At 41.5% G+C, this 24,424-nt stretch overlaps 1 protein-coding gene across 1 annotated transcript in view; it reads left to right on the forward strand.

The window, feature by feature from the left end:
* The window catches only part of Aff2 (AF4/FMR2 family member 2), a 316,042-nt gene that overhangs the window by 285,681 nt on the left and 5,937 nt on the right, over positions 1-24,424 (forward strand). The window contains exons 12-18 of the mRNA XM_010616851.2: positions 3,303-3,525; positions 6,547-6,842; positions 7,414-7,477; positions 11,341-11,477; positions 15,516-15,587; positions 15,932-16,025; positions 17,541-17,593. Coding sequence (XP_010615153.2) covers positions 3,303-3,525; positions 6,547-6,842; positions 7,414-7,477; positions 11,341-11,477; positions 15,516-15,587; positions 15,932-16,025; positions 17,541-17,593 — 939 coding nt within the window. The remainder of the gene's footprint in view (positions 1-3,302; positions 3,526-6,546; positions 6,843-7,413; positions 7,478-11,340; positions 11,478-15,515; positions 15,588-15,931; positions 16,026-17,540; positions 17,594-24,424) is intronic.

Here is a 24,424-nt window from a genome sequence, read left to right on the forward strand (position 1 = left end):
CCTGCTTCTGGCCAAAATTCAGTTCTGATGGCAAATAAATAATTTCCCTGGAAAAGCAACCCCTTGGTGTTGACTGGTGACCCAGCTGCTGCTCTTTTGATGTCGTTAGCTAATGTTAATCCAAAGCTTGAGGCCCAGCAGCTATATGGTGAACCCCACCGAGGATAAGGGAGTGGAATGTTTGAGAGGGCCTGAGAGATGAGCTGTCAGAAAGATGCCCTCTCCCTGGGGCAGTTCTGTGCCAGCTAGGGATGCATATTGAAATTCCAACCCACTTGCACTTTCTCTCCGCATCCTTCTCCGCATGGAAGGTTTCAGAGGCAGGCAAGAGGCTTCCTTGTTTCCCTCTTCACTCAAATAGCATAAGCCTTCCCTAGAGAAGTCTCGTCCTCTGTTTCTACCAAGCATCGTGACTGAATTCTTTTCGTCTTATAAATATCACTTAACTAACAATCATGTCAGCTACTTGAACCATTCCATCTGGGTAATTATTGCCATAAATTCATTCAACATTAGAGATTACTTCCATCAAAGCCCAGTTTTGGAGCCTATTAGCAGCCCAGAGCAGAGACAATCTGGCTAACTGCTGCTATACAATTGATTTCACAGATTACTGTTTAACATCAGTGATATGGCATCAATCTGCCACAGATCAGATGTCTGAAATAATTTATCAGTTTGCATGGGTCTGGATCCTTGTAGTGTTGAGATGGAAGGTAGGAAGAAACCATTAATCTCTAGGTCCCATGTATATAGCAAGGAGCTTTGGGCTGCCCTCCCCCTGAGGATCAGTAGCTATGTGGGAGGCGTATCTATACTCTCTGCTACAACTTGGCTCTGAAACATCCATTCATAGACAAAGGCAGAGGCAGCAAGGCATCGCCACCACCATCAGTCCCTGATGTTGGTCCTGGAGTGTCCTGACTACTCAACTCAGTGGCTCATTAATTCTGTCTTATGGAAGAGAGGGGACCAAGTATTAAGGAAATAGCTAGTCATTTGTGTTTGGTTTTCTAAAATGGTAGTTTTAATGTACAGTTTTACAGTCTCCCTGCTTTTTTATTAGACAGGAAAGCAATGTTTGCCTGGAATCCTTTGGTATTCAGGAAGGGTCTGGAACAAGTTCTTAGGCTCTTTGAACAAAATCAGATCTCCAAAAATGAGGAAGAATGGCACAAGGACTGGTGTCTTCAAGGCCTTCTCTTGGGGATCTTCTCTCTAGCATTTTCTGCTCCCTTATGCCTTTGACACTTTACAGGAAACCCTTAGGCCTTTTCATGAGACAACATTCACTTTTTCAAATGGTTATTCTAGACCTAGCAAAGATGACACAGTAGACTATGACAACTGAAGTTGCCTGTCATCCAAGAGAGGGGCCTTACGGATCTACTCCTCTCCTCTGGTGCTTGGCCCTTGAGCAGTCCCTCTGAGGGACTGACAGGCAGTGATGGTGCACTGCTCTTGTCTGATATCCTTTGTTAGCCTATTTAAAGAGGGACCCAAAGATAAAAATCCCTATGGTTGGAAGTCATAATAGTAAGCAAGTGATCTCTAGAAAATGCTCCTTGGGTATCTTTTGCCTAGGAAGTCATTAAAGACACCATGGTTCCAGGTCACTACCAGACAGATGGAAAGGGGGCAAGGTTACCAGCACCCACCACACAGAATGCACCAAGTTCCTGATGGCCAGTTCAGGGGCACATGGGAAAGCTTTGACCATGGTAAACAATAGCAAATGAGTTGCTTCTCAGCAGGTACTCTTCCGCTTGCAGCCCCTACTGATCTTCTCAACCAGCTCAGGTTGTATAACAGTGATCACTAAAGAATTATTCACCTCCCATAGATGCAAGGCTTGGCATGTGTATATATTAATTTCCAAAGGTCAGATGTCTCTGAAATTCCTGCATTTTATGTAGTCTACTGAAGGTAGAGCATCCCTGTGGACAAGAATCTTAGTCTACGTATTCCTCTTCATCTTTATCAGGCATCACAACTACCATATAATGGTTCTACATTTCAAAGCAAATTTAAAAATCCATTGGCAAACATTTTTATATTAATTTTAATGGATTAAGGTAATGGCAGAATCACCTAAGATGTTTTGTTCATTTCACTATATGACAATAAAATGACATAGGGCCATAGTTATAATAAAAAAGGTGAAGATGACATGTATTGTTACAGTTGGCAAATTTGTGCAACATAGCGAAAGTGGAACAAGGAGTTTGCACTGATTTCTACTTTAAGAGCTCAGACCATTTCAATGCTTGTTCATCTTTGATTTGTTGCTTTGAGATATGGCAAATCTATATTTTTAGATACTGACTGAAATTGACCGAGAGGAAAACATAAATTCTTGTGGACTTAATTTGCTATTGAAAATTGTAGTCAATAATCATGAAGAGTAAATGGCTGTGCAGTGCAATATTAGTTGTCTAAGAAAAGATTAAAATTCAAGTAATCTTCATTGATTAGTCTAAGACAGTAACTAAAATGAAAATCCATGCCCCAATTACCATGTTAAGCAGTTAGCATAAGATTTTAGTTGTTCTGTTTTATGTGAAGTCTCAGTCTCTTTGATGGTGCCTATTTAATGGGCAGATAAATCAGCTTGAAAGCATGGGAGTACTTATAGGATTGTAGATATCTCATGTCAATATGACGAAAGAATATTTTTAAAATGGACTTTTGTGGAGTACCTCAGTACTTCAATAAAACACTTTAAGGTCAGGGACTCATTATGCCTCTGTGATAGAGTAGAACATTTTGTATATTTAATTTGTAATGTATCCCAATAGTATTTCATTTGTAATTTATTTCTAAGTAACACATAAGCATACAATTTCTTAAAGAAGTCTCCTTCCACTTATTGTATATTAAACCATCTACTGCACAATTGTTTACTTAAGTCCTAGGGCAAAATAAGTAGGAGCCATCCTAAAATGATGAGATTAAAGTCTGTATTATATTTTTAAATCTACTTAATAGCCATCTAATTTCAATAGATTGTAAATATTATACTGCAGCAAATTCCCTGAGGCATTTACATTTGTCCTGGAGTTCTGCTTCAAAGGCAGGTATTTATTTTTGAATGCAAATGTATGCCTATCTATGTATATGTAGAGAGATATCTGTATCGATATCTGTGTGTACATGCATTTTTTTATATATTCTTCACCATAGGGAAAGGTTTATCAAGTAAAATATAATTTTAATTACATTAAAAGTGCTAGCATTGGAGGGCAAAATCAGAATAGAGCAAGATAACACTTTCTGATACTCCATAGTTTTTGTTTCCACAGAAGTAATTCATCCAGGAGAGCAAATAGAAGGAAAGAAGAAAAACTATTTCCTCCTCCACTTTCCCCACTGCCTGAGGACCCTCCACGCCGCAGAAACGTCAGTGGAAATAATGGGCCCTTCAGTCAAGACAAAAACATCTCCATGACTGGACAAATCACCTTTACTAAACCGAAGAGAAGCGAAGGCAAATTCTGTGCTACTTTCAAAGGGATATCTGTAAGCGTAAGTGTCTTCAAAGAAAGATTGTAATTGTCATATGGAAACAAGTTCATCCCACTCACATAACTTCACTTGACCAGAGCAGATCTTGCAATGGGGAGGGGAAGAAGAGGCACAGACAACATATAGATGTGGTGTGGGCGTGTATGCAAACATATAAACTCTCCATTACTTTTATTTCAAATCTCTATTATCCTAACTCAGCATGAATTTTGTACTCCAGATTAATTCCCCTCCTCACCTTCCCAAACAGATTGCGAGTGCAGAGGTGGGGGGACTCGGGCCTTCTTTGGTCCGGTCTCTTCAGATCTTGGGGTTCGGGAAGATACTTCCACAGTACTGACCACAGTATCTTGCACATGGCAGGCACAGATTATTTAGTGACTGAAGGAACAAGTGGATGGAGGGGTATTATCCACGGTGGCTGAACTGACACAGAAATTCCAGGTTGCATCTTTCTACTACTCAGCTTGGAGAATTTGGATTGTTTCCTAAAATAGTGATTCAATTGGATAGAATTAAACTGGTGGCTCTGTTGCTAAATTTGCAGATATGAGTCAGCTAAAGGATGCTGTGGCTCATTGGATTTTGTGCACTGCTGTTCAATTAACATAGATAAATGAAAGCTTGCATCAGTTTTCATACCCACATGCAATCCCTTTTCATTTGTCTCGGGTATAGGCACACGAACTGTTGAAACCACCACCTCCAAAAAATACCAAAATCATATATATGTCTCATCTATATACATCTAGTCTTTTTAAAAATCTAATATAAAAGGCAAAGAAATAACAAACATTCTCATGAGTTTGTAACTGACATTTTGGACCCTGAGCCAAAGGTCCCATTTAACACCCCATAAAAAGCCATGATTTCTCTGAGTTTTAAAGACCCCAACTGATTGTATTCTATCATCTGATATGATTGAGATGACTTTCATATCTAGGTAGATTTCATTACCTATATAAATGAATTATACTTGTATGGAGTCATTTCCCATACACATTTAATGATGCTGACTCTACAGTGTTGGGAATTAAACCATCTATTCTAAACAGTAATTACACTACGCATCCAATTTTTCATACTGAGTATAATTAATATTATGAACTCTGACTGATTCTGTTTTCTACTACAAGCTTTTGGAGGGCATGCAACTCTTTGGGGAATTCTTTTTGTATAGCGCCTAGTATATTGTCACAAATAATTAGGTGTTGTAAATAATGCCGAATATATTGCTAGCAATAATTACATGTTATAAATAATACTGATGTTATTATGATAATGAGAATGTTTACAAGAATCTGCAGCCATTTCCATAAGAGCTAAAAACTACTGGGGAAACATGATAAATATGGTTATATTTGCTCCTAGAAATGCTTCATCCTTCTTTAAGGACCATGAAGCATCTCCTCTGGGTTCAGAAAATGAGTGGATTCTTCTAGCTCCCAGAGTGCTTTCAATTTTGTGCTCTCAGAGTCTTCCCTATCCCATTTAGACATGAAGTCCTGTTTATTAGCTCAATGCATGGGTGAGTGTGGACAGATGACATGTTTATATAATTTCCACGATCGTGAGTACATCTTTGTTTTGAATCATGGATGTATCTTGCCTTTTCTGGTCAGATGTTCCAGAAGTGACATCAGCATTGTGCGTATGATGTGAACATAAGAAGTATCACATTTGACTTTTAGCTTTCCACTGAACCCCCTGGCTAAGGTAGACATGAAGCCATATGTGCGTGTATGCACTCAGCAAATGCTAATGATGCTGGGCTGTGAGGTGGAGGGGCGCTGTCATCAGGAAACACCATCCTACCATTAACAGAAAAAAGGAACTGGTTTGGTTACCAATTTAAATCAAGAGAAATTTGAAGTGCTAATTGGCCATCTTGTCGGAACTGTCCAGGAGTTGTCACAAGAGGTTGGGAGGCTTTGGAAAAGAGAGTAAGATTGAAGCTTCCATTCGGGAATGGTCTGCTTACTGTTGAATCGTGTCAACACACACAGGATTGACAAATCTGAGAAGAAAGCCGAGGAAGGAACTTTAGGGCATAGGAGTCTTACAGAGACACTGACTTAGAAGAGCAGAAGTAGGACGAGGTGCTTCAGAAAGGCTTGTGAGACATACACTAGTCAGGATAGTTCCACAGTTGCCAAGGTGGGGTGTGAACATGGCAAGTGAGCCTGCAATACAATACTGTCCCTTAATAACAAACCTTGTCACCTCCTATCTTCTTCTGGGTCCCATTCTCTCTACGGCAGTGACAGTTCAAAGTGGCGCCCTCATAAATCTCTTGGCCATTTGAGTTTTAATCTGGTGAAAATGAGGCTTCACCATCCCAGCACTTCAAAATGAGGTGTACTCACATGACACTCACCTACCTGAAAACCAGTTGAGATGCTCACATGAACAAAAGGGCTGCTTGAGTCTCAGGCCAGCAGGGCACTGATTTTTGCAGTACATGGCCTGGTGTTTGTGTATGTTATTGGGTCAAGGCTGGTATTTCTCAGTGTGACCTGAGGACTTTACTTGCCCTCAAGAGAGTTTCAGGGCTGGTTCTAATATCAAAAGTACTCATATTAGGATCAAAGACCCTAGTTAGCATGCCCCTCCTCACTCCCTCCCTCACCCCCTGCATGTGCACCTCTGTCTCTCTCCCCTTTTTTATTTTTGTTTTTTTTTCTTCTGCATCTTCTTCCTTTTATTCATCTTTCCTCTCTACAGTCTTCCTTCTCCCACCTCCCATTTCCCATTGGCTTTAGAACTCTTTCCTGCCTGTCCACCCCACTGGGGCTGTGTAGTTTCAACACTAATTTGGGGTTGGTGTCATCATAGAACAAAAGCTGGTGATTCATAGCACTCATAAAATATACCAGGGTGACATATTTATCCATCATGAAGCTGTGTGTATTGCTTTTTTCCTTGCCTTGTTTCCTGCTATGCTTGACCATCAAAACATTTATGAAAAGTTGTTCTAGAAAACTGAACCTAATGGACGCTCTTTTTCCTCCTTTTTCTCAGGAGGGAGACACTGCAAAAAAGGCTGCCTCTGCTACCGTCAATGTCTCCAACACTGCTATTGCCAATGCCACTGTCACTGCTACTGCCATTGTCACTGCCACTGTCACAGCTACTGCCACCACTACTGCCACGGCCACCACTACAACCACCACCACTACTATTTCCACCATCACCTCTACTATCACTACTGGCCTCATGGACAGCAGTCACCTGGAGATGACGTCCTGGGCAGCTCTGCCTCTTCTGTCCAGCAGCAGCACTAACGTTCGGAGACCCAAGCTCACTTTCGATGACTCGTATGTTGTCCCCACATTATCATAGACACAGTCTGACGGTGGCAATTGAGGGTGGGAGTGTGGGCAGCCTGGCTTTTCCTGTGTCTTGCGTGTTCCACCCCACATAAGACCTTAACATCCTGTTCTGTAGCCTTAAAAGTATATTCTCCCCTCACATACACACCTCTAGCCCCACTGAGAAATTTCCTTGGCTCATTTTAATTATGAAGCTTTGTGCCTGTTACACAGGCAAGTGCTTCCTCTTGTAGGTTTTTTTTTTTTTTGTCCTTTCCTAACCATGTCCTCATATGTACATAGATTAAGAGGTAGGTTTTCTGTGACCTACTAGATAGCTGTAATGATTAGGGTTGGAGGGTGTGGTTATTTATCCTAATGGGCCATTATGCACTGCAAGTTTCATTTACAATAGTATTTCTATGTTGTTTTATAAAAGGAATGACAGCATTACCCTGCCTTTTTTCAGAACATTGTTACATGAACGGACTTATAGCAAACAACGTTTGTGACTATTTAGTCTTTTGATTAAAAGATGAGCCACTGGTTTGTAAAAGAGCTTGTTTTGTTTGCCTAGGGTTCACAATGCTGATTATTACATGCAAGAGGCTAAGAAGCTGAAGCACAAAGCAGATGCACTGGTAGGTGTCCTTCCTTTCAGTGCTTTGTTCTTACCACATATTAAGCTTTGAAAGAAAACAGGAAGACACTTTAACAACAAGGTAAACTTCAAGCAGCACACCCCAAACCTGCTTTGCAATGCATTGGCGCTCCAGCATGGTGCACTTAGAACTGCTTCATTGCTTAGCATAATAATCCCCACATTTATTTGAGCTGGGTTCCCTATCATTCTTGTTTCCCACTGTCCTCCCCCCACTACCCTCCCTGACTTCAGAAGCTCTTTGTCATTATATTTAAAGCGAATTTGAAATGGCATTTGAAAACCCTGGAGATGAAAGACACTCCCATTGGGCCCAATAAACCAGAATGGGTGTGGGGAGTGGAGGGTGTGAGGGCTGAGTAACTGGCCTCAAAACCTGGCTCTGGGAAACTCCGATCTGCAGAAAAAGCTTAGCTTCTTGCTATATTTGATTATGTGTTCCCAGAGGGAGGCCCACAGTCAGACTGGGATCCTGAGCAGAGAAAGACTGTGCTGTCATCTGGATTTCCCAAGGGTCTTGGCAATTTAAACTAGTGCTAAACTCAATATACCAAACTGTTTGACCTAACTGATCTTCTTAATGGTGGGTTGCACCTACATGGTATAATCACTTGGGAAGCTCAGGCTTTACCCCAGACAAACACAATCAGAATTTCTGGGACTAGACAGTTCCAAAACTGAAGCTCCCCGAACGATTCCCAAAACTTATATGATAACAACTGTCCTAATTGACTAAACCCAAGACCAACTGGAAGTATCATTTCAACCCTCTGTGAGAAGAAACAGCATCCTATATCACTGCACTATGTCTAGCCAAAACTCAGCTGTGTTCATCACTGGGGAGGCTGGGGTGGAATATCGTGACAGCATCTATGCTACAACTAATATGTGGCCAACATCAACTGCCCGTGACTCTTGTATCTGCTCCTTCCTTACTCTGTGTCATTCTCCCTTGTGGTCCAAATTGCTTAGCTATTCTCTAGAGCTAACCTTCGTGTGGTGTAATTTGTCCCCTGGAAGCAGTTTTCTCTTACTTCTATAACAAAAATGACAAGGCAAGCTAAAAGCCAGTTCCAATAGATACCAGGCAGATGATGCCTGTGACCATTGGATAGGTAGGAAGAGATTTGAAAGGTGGCAGTGCTGCTGGCTCAAAGGCCAGAGGTTTTCTCCAAATATCCTCAACTCCACAGTATTTCAGAAGTACTCTGGTGCCTGCCCTCTATCAAAATTGGGGCACAGGAGCACATAGATGTTCCTTTTACAAGCTGTTACATGAGCTGATGGCTGGGATGTGTGTGTGAGAACACACTAGTGAGACATTTGGAAAACAAAAAAAATAGAGCCACAGAAATATATGCAAATGATTAAGAATTAATAGAACACCAGGCACAATGTTGCACATCTGTAATCTCAGCTATGTGAGAGACTGAGGCAGGAAGATTCTGTTTGAGGTCAGCCTGGGCAACTTGATGAGACACAGTCCCAAAAATTTAAAAAAAAAGAAAATATGAAAGACTCAGGATGTAGCTCAGTGGTAGAGCATTTGCCTCACATGTTCAAGGCCCTGAGTTCCATAACCAGGACCTGTTCCCCACAAAGAAAGAATTAACAACACTTTACCTTCCGGGTACTGTTTATATATGTATCTCTAAATCACTCTAGAGGATGCATTCTCAATTGAGTGGCTCTACTCCCATGACAAAAATTGGTTCTGAAGTGAGACTTAAAAACCTTAGATATTGCAATGAGCTGCAGGCTCATTCATGTTCAGATTTCCTTGGGGGAAGTCAGGCCTGGTTATATACGCCTGTGATCCCAGCACTTAGGAGACTGAAGAAGGAACACAAGTGTAAGTCCAGCCTGGATGACTTTGAGACCCTGCCCCATAATTAATTAATTAGTTAATTGATTAATAGATAGATGATAGGGCTAAGAATGTAGCTTAGTGCAAAGGCCCTGGGTTCAAGTCATAGTACCATAAAAACATTAATTGGGGGAACATAAAAAAACTCTTTCAGGGTTGATAACAATGCTAAAAAAAAGCTGAAGCATACTCAGAGGTAAGATATTTTTGCCCATCTTATCTCTATAATAGGATTGGAAGCACCCTTGTAGTTCAAGCCCCTTGATTTATGGATAGAAAAATAACAGAGGCCTAAGGATATAATCTTCCCAATAACTGGCACTATGGCTAAGTCATTTTTTTTCCTCTGACCTCAGTTTGTTCTGCCTTTGGAGATGATTGTGTGTTTGTGTGTGTGTTTGTGTTTATGGAGATTGAACCCAGGGCCTTCACATGGAGCTACCTCCCCAGACCTTTTTTTTCTTTTTTTTTATTTAGAGGCAGGGTCTTGTTAAATTGTTAAATTGCCAATCCTGGGCTTAAATGTATGATCTTCCTGCCTCAGCCTCCCATGGTGCTGGTATTATAGGAGTATACCACCACACCCAGCTTGGGGAGATGATCTTTATAGATTCTTCCAGCTATGGGTTTGTGAACAAAAAGTGACTTTCAAAAATCAGGATATAAAAATTAATTTCCAAATGGGAGAACCACGAAGCCTGAGGAAACAATCTTGTAAGGCAAGAGAGAAAGGAGGTAGTCTGCATACGCATACAAACGTTTTCGTAAAACTATGTTGAATTTGTTTGAAACCAGTGCTTTTCCACAATAGCTGCAGAAAGGAAACCACAGAATTCCTACAGTATGTGAAAGCTAAAGGACATTTATTATAAAGAGAGTCATTTACAATGAGAGATTCTGCAGGGCCAGTAACTAATCATTTTATGGTTGTACTTAATCTTTTTGCAGAGACAACTCTGCCAGCTTGAGAATTGAAACTTTCATGGTTGCATAGAAAATATTTTGATAAAAGGTATACAAGAAAATTAAAATAGCTAAATCTGTATTATATTGGCTATTTGAAATAAAATACCATATTAGTGGAAATCTTATATCCAGCTATCAAAAATTGAAAATGTTAAATCCTGTTATAAAGCACTCACTATAAAAGTGTCATATGTAATATTCATTACACATGAAAAAGAAATCAGCGTGTCTAAATCAGTTTAATCGTGACTGTTATCAGGACTAAAACCTTTTGTGCTAAAATTTTACTAAACTAAAATATTGAGTGGTGCTATATTTTTGGGCTTTTTGACATGCTATTCCAACCATCATTTACAATGAAAGTGATGTGGTTATTGTCAACAGGCGTCCTACAGCTTCACATTTTTCATGACAATAACATCAATCCTCCTGGGGATGGGGTCAGTGCACTCACAGGGACTGGACATGTTCATTGCCCAGAGGGCTTACAAAGAGTAGTTTAGTCACCAGCACTGCATAAAGGACACTGCGGTGACTGGCCAGTTTACTGCATTTAATGATTGCAAACTAGTCACAGCATTGATTTGGCTTCTGATTCAGGTAAATGACAATAATAACAGCAACAATAACACTACCAACCTCACGAGATTCCTCAGCTGCAGTTTCTCCTCAGCCAGCCTCAGTGTCATGATAGAACCCTAAACTAGTTCCTTCCTCATCACAACCAAGCCATACCTTGTCCTCTCTGCTTATCAGGATTCCTCAGCCTGGGCACTCCCCATATCTCTGCCAGCTAAGTCTTCTTGGTGGAATGGTTTAGCAGCTCTCTGGCATCTGCCCCAGAGGTTCCCCCTGTACCTCCCCTGTGGTGACAGCTGAAAGTGTTTCCAGGCGTCTCCAAATGTTCCACAGGGGAAAGGGCATAAAATTACCATCAGTTGTAAATCACGCAGTTTGGATGACAGAAAGAAGGGAGTTATCATGTTGACGAGGTGATTTTCCTGTTTCAGTTCGAGAAATTTGGCAAAGCTGTGAATTACGCCGACGCTGCCCTTTCCTTCACCGAATGTGGCAATGCCATGGAGCGCGACCCTCTGGAAGCCAAGTCCCCGTACACCATGTACTCCGAGACTGTGGAGCTCCTCAGGTGAGTGCTCTTTCTACCATTACTGTCCTGGGCTCGTTTCAATTGGAATTAGAAGCTGTGATGGTTTTTTTAAAATATCACTCCCACATATTAATGATGTATCCAAGGCATCTTCTTTAGAAGCCATCTTCTTAATGGCACAGAAAATTTGTATTTGATGGCCACTGTCTTTATAAATGATCCCCTTCCGAGGTTACGACGTGGGTCTTATCATTTGCCATATTCATAAAATTAAAATGGAAACAGTAGACAGAAGTAAAGAATCATCATCTCCCTGCTTGGATCGACCTGTCTTTTCAAAGGTACAGTTTTATAATTCAAAACAAAGTGGTGCTCTCAGGATTTCTATTACAAGCTGTGTTTTCTAAGAATTTCGGTCTTGGTTATTAAAAAGGGAGGGGGGACTGTTCCACCTCAAAGTCAGCACAGAAGGCCGCAGGTGTGGAGCGAGCTTTCTCCTGCATCTGGAATAAGAAAAACACACTGAGTGGTGGCAGGGGTAGGGCAGAGACGAGAGGGTGAGAATAGGAAAGGGCATATTAATTGCACACATTATTGGTTTCATTTACATTTTAAATGAAATTTTCTGGCCCGTTGGTCTTGGAGTAGAACTTGCAGGAAATGAAAAAATTTTTTTGTGTAGAAGCAGATGAAGATGGGGTAGGAGAAGAAGAAATATCCACTCTGATCTTTTCCAGTGCTTTGCAAATGTTAGTAAAAGAATGCAACCTATCCTGGAATACCAAAGAAGTATCATCATTCACAGGAAGAACTAATTATCACTCTTAATTGAGTGAGTAGCTCTTTACCTGATAGCCCTGTCTTTCCCACTCCCCTCTGGCTCAGTCACTCAAATAATGCCAGACGTGGTTTATACTCCTGTGCTTCTAGCTGCATAAACTGCTACAGATCTGAGGATACTCGTACCTAAAGCTTCAGTCAGATATTGGACAGATTTAATGTGCACATTTTCCAGCAAAGTATTCCAAAAGATGAACATTCTGGTCAAAAATTATAATGATTCAAAAATTGAGGGAGAACATTAATGAATAAACAGAGACAATTTATGCTCTCTAGTCATTCAAATTGAAAGAAGGCATATGTTAAACTAACAAGAAAATGTGACAATGTGCGTACCTAGCATTAGCAGAAAAAAGAAAACAAATCATGATGAACTAAGTCTGTCCTACACTGCAGACGGGAGTAGAAACTGATCAATGGAGAATGAGAGCCACTTGATACTGTATAGAAGCCAGCATTTATGTCTTTTGGTATAGTACTTTGACCTCCGGAAGCTGAATTTCCTCTGTTGAAGAACATACTTGTAACAGTGCAGCAAGTTATCTGTTTGGTGTTCATTTTGGCTACACACCCACACACACACACAATTAGAATCAAAGCAATAATAAAAGAGTAACTAATTACATCATAGAATGTTAAACAACATGTTGCAGTCATTACAATAAGATAATGGTGGAGAGACTAAACAGCACATGAAAATGTTTATAACATCAAGCCTAGGAGAGTGGCTCGGTGGTAGAGCACTTATCTAGCATGTGGGAGACCCTAGGGTGCATCCTGAACACTGAAAAATAATGAAATATCATTCAAGCTGCAGAATTATATGCACATGACAATTATGACCACGAATAGGTCATATATAGCTGGATCAAACCAGAAGGGAAATGAAAGCTATAATAGGGAGGTAAGGTTCTGGGTGTATTCTCTCTATACATACAATTTTTTAAAATTAATTTCTTTTTAAAGAAAATACATGGTCTCAAAAATATAAAAACAAAATGCCAAATTTTATTGTGTGGCTAAAATGTGATGCAAATCACTAAGTAATATTTATTTCCATTAGAAAACACTTCTATTGCCTTGTTTCCAAAAATTTCTTTTCTTCTAAGCATGATTTATTCTTTCATTACATGATAGTTTACTCTCTGTGGGTGTATATTTCAATGGAGCCTGGTGGAAGTCGATAGAGTTGTTGGCATTCATTTTAAAATCGATATATTTAAATTTTATTTGGAAGTAATTATGTGCAGTTGTAGAAGCGCATAGTTCTTGTGTACCCTTCACCCAGTTTCACAACCAGTATGGTGACATTGACACAATCCATAGACTGTTCAGATTTCAACAATTTTTTTTCAGATTTTCTCGGTTTCTCACGTGCCCATTTGTGTCTTATCTATATGTTTTATATTTTCTAAAAGTTGCATATGTGGATGTTTTTTAAAATGAGAGTTTTCATTTGGGAATAAAATGAGTTTAAGCAAGTAGGTCTTCTGGTCCATTTAAGCAATTGAAACTCCACTATCAAGTCACTTCAAATGTGGCTGCAATTAGAGGGTGACTGTAATATGAATGTAGTTTTTAGTAGCGCAATATTATGTTGAAGAGATTTTTATTACTCTCTCCCCAGCAGTATACTGGCTATGGAGAGAAAGCCCCATTTTCTTCATTCAAGTAATTATAGTTGCTCTGAGCCCTGGGCATCTGCAATGGAAATGTATTTGCAAAAACAAGTGGGCCATCACGGGGACTTGACATTTCAGTGATCCAGCTGTCAAGAAAAGTCAGATTTATTACATAATAAAAATCCTTTTGCTTAATATTGCAATAACAGAAGAGGCCCACATGAAGTGTGCGAGTCCTTTTGTTGGGAAATGTTCAGGCAACAGAACTAGAGCAGGAACTCTGAGAGCAAAACAGACAGAAGGCCAAGGAGGCCCGAAATCTTGGAGCTTGAGCCTGGGGCCCCCAGTTTGAAGTGAGCCGCCTGGCAGGCAAGGGTGGAAGCCTGCAGGTTCTTCGTTGCCTTCTCGTAAATGACAAGTAGTCCAGGCTGCCTGCTCATGCACTTGAAACTCCCTTCTGTCGCACTGAACTCCATTACTTATTCTACCACAAGGACCTGTGAAATTGCATTAAAGCTCACACAATGACTTTATGCAATGAATTGATTTTCAAGAGGCTAAATGCCCAGAATGGAGTGTGCTTGGGTGGAAGAAGAAAATGGGAACTACTCAACCCTTTATCACCCCAGTATGGAACAGTAGCAATTAAAGAGAATGGCAAGACAAAATATACAAGGACTATAAATTAAGGGTGCTTAGACCTTAAAATGCTGTGAAATCGACCTTCCTTTAAATAAAAAAAAACACTCTCTATAAAGATGTGGTTTTTATATAAATGGAGTACTACTCAGCCATAAAGAATGAGAAACTAGAGACATTTATAGCTAAATGGATGCACACTGAGGCCATACTCTTAAGAGAAATAAATAGGACACACTTGAGTAAATACTGAATAATTTCTCTGTTCTGAAAAACTAAAAGGGTAAGTAAGGTTGAAATGGTATAATCAATAGTGTGAAATAGGAAGAAATGGCTAAAGAGGAAATGGGAAGGAGAGGGGAGAGGAAATAAGGGAAAAGAAAAAATGGAAACAAAGCCTTTGTAAATAGGGAAGGGTGAAGGGGGTAAGAGAGGGCAGGGGAATGGGGAAAAATGAGAACCAAGACACATCATGTAAAGGTACAAGATCCCAATGATAAATGTAACTGTATTGTTCACTTTAAATGTACCAATAAACTTATCAGGGAAAAAAAGAATATATTCAAAGCCAGGCCATTAGAAAAAAACCTTTATCCGTGTTATTGAGGTTTCCCTGTGCCCATTTGAAACACAGTTATTATTTACATCATCTGTGATAAACTAAGCAGAGACCAACATTTTTGTCCATCCTTCATTGAAAACCAATGATGTTTGGCTAGAATGTTCCTAGAAATAACTTTGCCAGCATTTAGACACACACAAGCTCTAGGTGATTCCACAGCACTGTTCTAGCCCATGGGCTTTATGATTTCACTGACTTCCCCAGAGTTCAGTTCTCGATGTCACATCAGTCCTGTTGTCCTGCCTCGTGCAAGTGATGGGGCTAGCACACTCCGGCCATCAGAAAACTACCTTCTTTGGCCTATGTCTGAAGTGTATTCCAAATTCCACTTGACTTTTTCCTTTCTCTCCAAAGGTACGCAATGAGGCTGAAGAACTTCGCAAGCCCCCTGGCTTCTGATGGAGACAAAAAGCTGGCAGTATTATGGTGAGTCCCTGCATCCCATGGAGACCACAGGGAAACAGCTGAAACACCACAGAATGATGTGAAAAGTCCAGGTCAACTTTAGCTGCTTTCCTCAGCTTACCATTCTTATTTTCCATTGAACTGTTAAAGGCTAACTAGTGGATTTTTTTCATTGCCTCAACATTTACGTTCCTAATTTATACCCTAATTTATACAGTTTTAATGCTTCCCTCCTTTCTTTAGAAAACATTCTTTATGTATTTATGTTGTCTGATCATAGGTGAGAATCTGCAACATATGAATCAGCATTTGTTTATAGGTTTCCTTAGGCACTAGTATTAACAATCCTTTCATTATCACTGCAGCTACAGATGTTTATCACTTCTCTACTTAAGGATGTTTAAACTGAAGAAGGACCATGCTATGAAATACTCCAGATCACTGATGGAATATTTTAAGGTAATCCTTATTTTGTATAATTTATAGTTATATGGTGATAAAAATCACTAATGAAACATGGCAGGCATACTACTAAATGTCAAATGACAAAGGCAAGATCAGAGGCTTACCCTCTGCCATCCTGCCTGGCCATGACCCTCCCACCCCTCCCTCAGGGTTCAGCAGAGAGCTCCCATCCCGGGGCACCTGCTGACTCCTGTCTGAGAAGGTAGAATAGTGCAATCCCCTGACTGTTTTCTACCTTTGGCAGCCTGTCGGTTGTAGTCAGAGGAAAGTTGCCTCTAGGATGGGCACAGTTTGTGTCTGTAGCTATGGCCAGTCTCTTGTTAACCAAGACTTGAGCCCAGGATTCTTTTTGGCAGTAAGAGAAGTCTCTGTGGTTGCCCGAATCTGGGTAGACAGCTACAGCCTTGAAAGCCCTTTAGCCATGGGGCATATTGGAGTGCAGTGGTTGCAATTTAAGACAATGTATCACCTTGGTTGCCAAAACAAAGGCAAACAAATAAAGCCATCATCTAGGTAGCTGGCAGTTTTCATTTACAAGCAAAAAGTTAAAAGACAACAGCCACAAAATGCAATGCCAAAATTTGGGGATGAGCCCCTTGAACCTTGCAATCATTAGCCAGGTGCTAGCTAGGAATGGCTATTATACCTTCCAACAATGCTTCCTCTAGTGCTAGTAAGGATTTGCTGATCCTCTCCACAATACACCTTTGCAAAAAGGAGGCCAAGTTGGACGACATGAGAACATCAGCTGGGTTCAGTGCCACAGGTGCCCTGACCATCTGTGTTTCTAGAATTTCAGCCTGATCCCTGTCCTATCATAGTGATGCCAACTGGGGTTCAAACTTGTGCTTTGGAGGCAGGTGTGGTACCACTGAGCTAAATTCTCGGCTCAGGAAGCCAATTCTTTACACCAGCCCAGTTCCATCAGAGGAATAAAAGAATGTTCAGCCTTCCATGTTCCATTGCACTGCAGCTCAGGACCAGTTGCATTGCTAAACAAGTCATCAGCCATGAAAATTTGTGTGTAAACATAGCAAGTCAAGATGCTTCCTAAAACGAACCAAAAAGCATTGCTTGGTTCTGGCACATTCTTGGGATATCACAAATTATAGCCCACTCTGTAGCCCAGGGAAAAAGTTTGCAACTGGAGCTAAAGGTGAAAAGCTTACTTGTACTCTGAAGAGCTTGTTTTGCAGAATAAATTTCAGATGAGTATAATTAAACCACTTCTTGGAGAACTGAGTCTGATTTCACTGGGCCTTTTAGTGTATGAGATCTTTCATCAAGTGACTTTCATGGTCCTGATTGGAGCCCACTAATTATCCTAACCAGCTATTTTCATCGAGTGTGCGTCGTGGTGTGCTGACGTGCACATACATTCCAGCTCTACATCCCGAAATGCTGCAATCAATATTAATGTGCTCTAAATCACACTTCCATCTGTTTCTGAATTAATAAAACACAAAATAGATGTCCTTATTTCCCTCTCTCTCTTTCTCTCTCTTTTAGCAAAATGCTTCAAAAGTCGCCCAGATACCATCTCCGTGGGTAGGGAATGGAAAGTGAGTATTGTAGAAAAATTATTTTTGTGTGGAAATGAGTGACTGAATGGACCCCAAATGTTTTGCTCTGATGGCTCAGGAGTGAAGGTCAATTTCAAGACAGTCATTTATGTGCATAGAGAATTCTAGTCAAGTAGGCTGATGGCAAGACAGAAAAGTTTAAAATGATGTGGTTCCAAATTCTTGAACTATTTGAACTTTAAGCCAAATAATGGCCATAGAAATGTTTGCTAATGAGATGGCGAGCACAATGCCATTTCAAGGAGGCAGGGTCAAGTTAACCCCACTGCAGTGATTTGTCAATGATTTGTTCAGTAATGAAAGACCAATGAAATATTCATTGATATATGGTAAGTGCTGTTTAATAAAACCAAAGGCATAATAGAGCTGAAAATGTGAAGGCACTTAGCCAATTATCTGAGCCTTCATGATGATTTTTATATTCATACTAAAATACCATGACCTAAAATATAAAAGCATCAACTCTAGTGCCAAGCCGAGGCTCAATGAACTCCCCCAAGTCCACGGTTTTAGTTAGAGTTCTCTCTGCTGGAAGCCTCACTGGGTCTTCAGAGCACTGGTGCAGGAGTCCAGAAGACACTGACCTAGACCTGGGGCTGCCCTTCCCTCATGGAGGAAGCTAATCGGGCCCCTTTCCTCAAGGTATGTTTGTCTATCTCGAAAGTGAAAGGGCTGGACCTCATCTCTGTACCAGGCATTCTTAACAGAGAATGGTTCTGAATCCCAGTTGTGCCTACGCCATGAACTGGCCATGGACCTCTGCAAACTCACCTCAGTATCCATGTCTCCTCTGATTCCAAAGCCTCCCTCCCTGCTCCAAGTGCACTTCCCACCAGTAGTGGCAAGGGAAACAAGACGGATGTGGATGATGAGTTCTCAAAGCACCTGCTCTATAAATTCGAGCTGCTTTTTCAATTTCTCATCATTTCAACATTCTTCCATCTCTGATCAAAACACCTGCTTCAAGAGTAATGTAGTCTCCATCGCCACTTTGTAAATATCTACAAAGCATACTCCAAAAGCAGTGGGACAATGAACTCTACTTTGAGATCATAAAAACATTCAGAGCAAGGGAACAGATCCATTAAAAGCTACACATTAACTCAATTACTATGTTGAAAGGAAGCACCGTTTAAATTGTTGAATGAGGTCCTACTCTTACATTGATGAACAAAGGGAAAGAACGCTTCTCGTCTGGAAGTTCAGAAAATAAAAATAGCTGTTGAAAGACCCAGAGAAAGCTATTTTCTCTGAGTGCAGAATGAAGCAAGGGCAAGGTCAGGTAAGCAGCTATTAAAGGATGGTCAGGGAAAAAAATTTTTTTTTAGATTTTGAAATGAAAGGACTCAAACACATTCTAAGCTTGTGAAGTCACATTAAAGACTCCTGAAATGATTTTTAAGCAGCTTCTGTCTGAAGAAAGCACACTCCCTTTACTTCCTTTGGTAGGCTGGTGAGCTTTTGAATGAGGCACCTCCAAATACTCACCCAGGGGTTATACCCCGTTCATTCAGCGGACACTTCAGGTGTATCTGCTTTATGGCAGGCCCTATGCAAGGCACTAGGGACACAAAGAAGGATGACGTGTGGTCTCTGCATGGCAGAACAACACAGTGGATGGACATGACAAAGTGCTGTGGAAGGCCAGGAGGATGAGTTTGGGCCTTCCTGTGTGGCCAGAGAGGGCTCCGTGCCTATAAGCCAGACTATAAGCCCTGTACATGATGTATCACAGTGAAAGAAGATGCTGGGTCCCATCAAGGGCTCCTGACCACATTTTCCAGAGGCAGCATCTCCAGGCTGCGATCCCTCCTTGGCTCACTGGCAGTGGGGAAGTCTGTTTGCCAGAGGTGCTCATGGTGCCTCACTCCTGCATGAGGGCCCCAGAAAAGTACATAGAGAGGTGAGCAGAAGATTGAGAACAGACCATCAGGAGTTAGCCTCCACAGTGCTGGGGGAAGAAAGTACAGAAAAGTAGATGGAGATGAAAAATCTGCTTGATATGGGGCAAGGATGAGCAAACTTATTTTGTAAAGGTCCAGATACTACATATGTTGAGCTTTGTAGGCCCAAAGGCAAAACCAAGATTATTATGTAGAAGAATTTAAGAGCAAAAGAAAATTCACACAACAGTTTTATATTTACTGATGAAATATAATAACTAGTAAAATTTTTGAAGTACAAGTCTACTAATAAGTGGAATGGAATTCTTTTTTAAAAATAACATTTTGCATGTCCAAATGTAGTGATCCTTCTCATCAAATCAATTGGAAATGTTCGTCTTTTCAAACTATCCCACAGTTCATAGGCCATACAAAAAGAGGAGGCAGGCTGGACAAGCAGACCCATGGTAGAAAGTTCTGGAAGCCCAGTGTGGAGAGTTGAAACAGGCTAGACAATAGTCTCACATGTCATGAAGCTATCATACAAAAAAAGAAGGCAACTGGATTTTGAAAGAAGAGGCCATTTGAGGCCTTCAGAAGAGTGGTTTCAGTAGAGAGGTATTCCATGTTGAAGGAATGAGAAGCAGGTATATTCTCACTTGTTTGAGGCCTTGGCCAGTGCAAAGAATGCAAGGGTCAGGTAGTCATTGGAGGGGCCAGCCAGGTAAAGCTGAGACTTCTCCCCTAGCTTGTAGAGGGCTCTTCTGGTGTGAACATAGATGACCCTGGAAGTAAACTAACGTGTACACAGAAGTGCGATGCAGGTGGACACACGTCTCATGGGAGAATTTGAGGTAACGTGGTGGAATGGAAAGAGACAGAGCTTTGGAGGGAAGTGATTCTGCTGTTAGGCCCTGGCTCTTTGGGTGAATTGTCGTGTGGCTCTCTGGAAGAAGCTGAGCTTCTATGACACTATGACAGAAGCTTCCCTGGAGAGTTTCCTGGAGGATTAGAGACAATATTGATGAAACCCGGAGAACCAAGCTTGCTGCCAATAGTTGGTCAACAAATGGTGGCTGTACCTGCTACCGCAGTTATTGTTGACATTGTAACCTCTTTACTTGGAAAACATAAGCAATCCTTCCCCTTTAACTCCTACAGCTCTTGGTGTCTATGCTCCCTTTTGGCACTTTATATTGCCAGAAAATAATGGATTTTGCTCCTCTAGTGAACTCTTTTCTTAAATAAAGAACCATTCATCTTTTCACTCATCAATTTCGGGGATTGAACTCGGGTCCTTGCGCTTGCAAGGCAGGCCACCGAACCACTGTGCTAAATCCCCGGCCCCACTCACCAAATATTTATTGAGTACCTACCATGTATGAGACACCCTGCCAGGCTTTATGCAAACACATCCATTGTCCTTGTGCTATACAGGGTGTTCTCTTTCTACTCTTCAGAGTATTTCATATACAGCAGATATTAAGTACAGAATCGGAGAAATTCATTCATTTATTCAGTTGGTGTTCATTGAGTGTGTATTATGTGCCAGGCACTGTTCTAGATGCTGGAGTATAGCACAGTATGAAAGAGACAAAAATCCTTGCCCCTACTCTATTGGGGGAGAAAGACAATTTAAAAATATGCAGTATACTACACGGCAGTAATTGCCATGCCGAAAATAGAAGCAAGGAAAGAGGACAGAAAGGGCTACTGAGGAGAGGGGAAGGGGCAGCTGTACAGTCTTGAATAGGCATGTTTGGAAAGGATGAGAATAAAGCACACTGTGCAAATATCTGGGAGAAGCGTCCCCCAGCTAGAAAGAAGTGAGTGAGTGTCAGGTGAGCTCCAGAATAAGCAAGGGGCTAGTGTGGCCACAGGTGAGGAGGATGTTTGTGGAAGAAGTGGTAAGAAGTGTATGCTTATGTGTGCATGTTCCTTGACCTTTGCCGTGGAAGTAGAGGGAAAAGGACAAGATCTATAAAGAGAGTCGAGAAGGGAGCAGCTGGGGTACCCCTCACAGTGGTGAAGGCCAAGGGGCGTGAGCTGTGCATTCACCCTCTCTTTCACATGGTCACAGTCCCTTAGGCAGTGTCACTTTTCCTTGTCACATTTGCACTGTGCTGTGCAGACCTGCTCATCAGAGCAGCAGATGATAGACCCTCGTTTGAGAACAGTGAAAACACTCCAAAACAAACCTTCACTCTTCCTGCCTCTGTTACTGAATATTTCAAAGAAAGGAAGGACTAGAAGGAAAAGAAAGCCACTTAATAACACTTCAGTGTAATAACCAAAAAATGTTTTTAATTGACATAAAATAATCATGCGTATTTATGAGATGCAGTGTAATGATTGCACACATGTAGACATGTTTAGTGATCAAATCAGAATAATCAACATTTCCATTTTCTAAACATGTGTCACTTCTTCCTGATGGGAACCTTTGAACTCCTCTCTTCTAGCTGTTTACAAAATATACACATTGTTTCAAATGACAGCATTACTGCGCTGTAGAATGGGAGAACTTGTTCCTCTTATCTAACTGGCTCTTGGTACCTGTTATCCAACCCCTCTGCATCTCCCCTTCCTAGCCTGTAATGACTATGATTCTACTTTCTGCTTTTATGAAGTCAACTACTTTGCTTCCATAGATGAGTAGCAAAAGGCTTTTCAAAATGTCTGAGGTAAAGAGAGGTGACTGGTTTTCCCTTGTAATTTCTGAACATGATTAGAAATCCCTGAATCAAACTTTTGTTTTAGTCTAAGAAAGCAAGGCCAAACAAGGTTATGCTGGGGAACAATTTTGCAGCAGGGCTAAGGCTGGACTCCAAGTCTCTCGGGATTCTGGTACCACAGTCTCTTTTTCAATATTTGTAGCACCTGGCAGTGTTGTCATTTTCACTAGACATTACAAATGAGAAAATTTTCCTTTCTTGCCATAAATTGACATTTAAGACTTAATGAGCACTGCTGGTGAAAAAGACAGGAAAATAGTGTTCACAACCTAGAACAATAAAAAAATCTAGCCTTCAGTGCTTGATTTGACATTAGCAAGCCCTTCTGTGCTAAGGTCCCTTACCTTGGGCATCTCCCCATCCTGCTCCTATCTTGAGAAAAAAATCTATCAGTGAGTCAGAAAATATCTCAAAAATCATAAACATAGCAGGGAACCCCTCACATGTTCTTAAACCAGATGAGTGCAGAGGAAGTGTGAGGATGCACTTTCCCTGAGACCAGACTACACAAGATACACTCTGTCGGCAGAAGTCCTTCCAGGGGCTCCAGGGGCCATGGGCACAGTGTGTGTGTGAATCCCCAGGACAGCATTTCAGCTGTGATTGCTCCTGCTGCTCTCAGAGCTCCTCAGTAGCACTCCAGCATGTGGGTGCGTTGTGATTGCTGTTAGCCCAAATCAGATGTGCGCTCTGCCCGTCAGGGTGTGCATCCATTCTGTGAGCAGGTGTGGGCTCTGAGAAACACAGCCATCCTGGAAATCCAGAGTTGCCAACTGCAGCAGCTGGTGAGGGGCTGGGGGAGGGGATGAAACAGGCCGCCTTGCTGATATGCTGGGGTGTGGATAAGGTTCTTTCCAACGTGCAGACTCCAGGTATCCCAAACATGGCCAGCCTTTCTGCCTTCCCTCCCTCTTCCTTTCTTTTCTTCCCTTTTTCCTCCCTCCTCTCTCTTTCTTTCTCTCTTCTTTCTTTTCTTTCAGGGGAGGGTCTTGCTCTGTTCCTCAGGCTCTCCTCGAACTCCAGGCCTCAAACTCCCACTCTAGCCTCTAGAGTAGCTGTGACTATAGGCATGCACCATTGTGCTCAGCTTTTTCTTTTACTTCCGCAGATGTCCCTTGATAGAGTGGTTCATTTGCCCAGGAAGTGTTGTAGTGTGTGATTGAAGGCAGACAGACAGGATGACAAACACATAGACCTTACTGCTGTGCCAGAGATGCCACCAATGCATTAAGGATTGTCCCTGGGAAAGTCTGTAGTTGGCCAGCCTAAGCCTGGACCCTGGAAGAAAAATTACCCTCATGCTGGGTGCAGCCACATGGTAACTCCTTGTTACTGATGTTGAAGAATTCATTAAAATTCTGCATCCAAACACTGGTGCTGCCCAAAGTAGGAAGTCTGAAGCCTTCTTTGTACAAACCAGCATGCGGGTGACCAGTCGCCAATTAACCACCCATCTCTGTAGTATGTCTGTCTTAAAGAATCCTAAAGAATTCTACATTTTTCCAGCTTCCCCAATACTGCTCCTTGGGGGACTTTTAAGAACTACAGATGCCTTATTGTGGTAACTGTATTTGGAACAAACTGTCATTGTGGTTTGTACAAGACACTTTGATAATAGACCAATATTGCATGTCAAGTGTTTTCTAACTGCCAGTAGCCGTTCTGGCAGCCAATAGAGAAATCATCATAGTTCTGAGATATTTCTTTCTCTCAAACATCGCAACACTTACATATATTCAAAGTGAGCACTACATTTCTGGGTAGAATTAATGCCAAAGATTCACCCAGTGCTGTCTGTATTTGAAAACAAAAGCAGCAGTGATCATGGAACACTCTGTGGTTGTCAGAGGCAGTTGAGGATTGAAGTTTTAGGTTAGAAATGGCCCAGCACTGGAGCCCGGGGTAGGTTAGTCAGATGCAGCAGAGTGGTTGGGTTAATGATCAGCTGTCTCTACACCAGAGTCTCTGGAGAAGGCTGCTGTGCTGACAAAGACTGCACGGTGTGTGCTAAAGAGAGCCACTATGTGTGGGGACAAACTACCCTCCAATGGGTCTTCAAATCTGCTCACCACACCCAACTTTGGTGTGGCAAGTGGTATTCTTTGGAGATCCCAATGTGTCCAGGGAGGCCTAGTAGCCTGCTGTCACTCTTCCCTGCCAGCCTAATAAGACATGTCTCTTTCCATTCGCCA

Source organism: Fukomys damarensis, unplaced genomic scaffold, assembly GCF_012274545.1.
Source record: "Fukomys damarensis isolate Sample0158 unplaced genomic scaffold, DMR_v1.0_HiC HiC_scaffold_39, whole genome shotgun sequence".
In the NCBI taxonomy this organism is placed as follows: domain Eukaryota; kingdom Metazoa; phylum Chordata; class Mammalia; order Rodentia; family Bathyergidae; genus Fukomys; species Fukomys damarensis.